Source organism: Penaeus monodon, chromosome 29 (genome assembly GCF_015228065.2).
Source record: "Penaeus monodon isolate SGIC_2016 chromosome 29, NSTDA_Pmon_1, whole genome shotgun sequence".
Lineage (NCBI taxonomy): Eukaryota > Metazoa > Arthropoda > Malacostraca > Decapoda > Penaeidae > Penaeus > Penaeus monodon.
In genome coordinates, this window is record NC_051414.1 from 25,863,385 (window position 1) to 25,864,998 (window position 1,614).

At 41.3% G+C, this 1,614-nt stretch overlaps 1 protein-coding gene across 1 annotated transcript in view; it reads left to right on the forward strand.

Moving 5' to 3' along the window:
• The window catches only part of LOC119592075 (putative tyrosine-protein kinase Wsck), an 11,908-nt gene that overhangs the window by 5,425 nt on the left and 4,869 nt on the right, over positions 1–1,614 (forward strand). The window contains exon 2 of the mRNA XM_037940887.1: positions 38–1,471. Coding sequence (XP_037796815.1) covers positions 38–1,471 — 1,434 coding nt within the window. The remainder of the gene's footprint in view (positions 1–37; positions 1,472–1,614) is intronic.

A 1,614-nucleotide genomic window follows, 5' to 3' on the forward strand; every position in this document is an offset into this window, starting at 1 on the left:
ATAGAATTCATAGAATTGAACCTTTCTCCCTTTCCAGATGGGTGCAGTGTTCTACCTGGCAGCAGCTTTGGCTTTCTGCTGTTTGATCTCAGCAGCTGAGGACTTGTATCCTGTAGGCTGCTTTACGGGGGATGCAAAGAGTCGTGATACTATGTTTCGGGCTCCTGCTGAAATAAGTGGCACCAGTGTGGATGCATGTGTTGAAGAATGTAAAAAGAAATTTATGCGATATGCAGCATTATTTGAAGCAAAAAGCTGTTATTGTGGTGATGGAATACATGGCAGTACAACAGATCAGTGTACTTCTCCTTGTTCTGCGAATGCAACTCAGATATGTGGTGGACCAGGAGCCATGAGCATTTATGAGGCTGGCAAGGGTATTTTAAGTGCTCCCAAATCTCTTACACAAGTTGATAGTGAATCCACTAGTTTACATATAAATTGGGAGCCACCAACAGGAGGTCTGTCGGATATTCTACACTACCGTGTTAGTGCAGCTCCAGTGTATACATATAGTGAAAATGACCCTCCCAGATCACTGCAGTGGGAATTTTCTTCTCATATCAAAACTGCTTGGCTGCATGGAGTCCAACCTGGCACCAGGTATCTTGTTGAAGTGAGAGCTGTGTCTGAATCAGGCCTTGGCTATCCCAAGTCTCTGGAAATGTGGACTAAAGTGGGAAAGCCAGAAACACCTCCAATGCCTCAGATAATAAGTCAGACCTCCTCAACAAGAACTGTTGAGCTGCAGTCAGTACCACCAACAAATGGTCCAATATCTGCATACCAAGTAGTGGTAGTAGATGAAACTGTTCATGTACAACTTCAGCCTCACTTGCTAACGGATTACTACTCAGCTATGAATAATAGCATACCATTCTATATTACAGCTGAATTCTCTCCTGATAATTTTATGAGAACCTTCAAAGTTGGAGACAAAAAGATGTATGGGAAGTACTACAATGCACCATTAAAACCAGATATTGATTACCACATTTTGCTTGGTGTCCTGAGCACCATAAATGAAACAAAGGCTGCTTATTCTATGTCCAATCATGAGCAGCATGAAAGCACTGTCTTTGATTATGAAGGTGACTCCATGGAAACCAAGATGATAACTCAAACAAATGAACAGTTAGCCAGGAGTCAAAAGACTGTATTAGGGTTGTCCATTGCTATTGGTTTGTGTGGGTTCCTCCTTGTGGCTTCCATCATTTTGTATGTAGTTTTGAGGGTTGTGGTGAAGAAAAATCGGATGCGGTCGGCAGAGAACCAAGAGTTGGCTGTCCATGAACAGGAGCCCAATGAAGACTGTGAGAATGGTTATTCAGTGGGTGCACACTACGTGGATGAGGAAGCTCCAACACTTGACCATTATCGCCAGCTGAAGGAACGAGTTTGGATTATTCCCCATCAAGGGCTTAACATTGTTGGGGATATTGGGACTGGAAAGTTTGGGGATGTAAGAAAGGTAAGTAAACAAATTATAAATACTTGTATATTGTATAGTATTTACCTAAATTTATTAGTGTCAGTATTTTCTAACTCATATTTGTTATATTTCAGTTCTTATGTCTTCAATATTACACTTAGGATATGATATCACTATACACA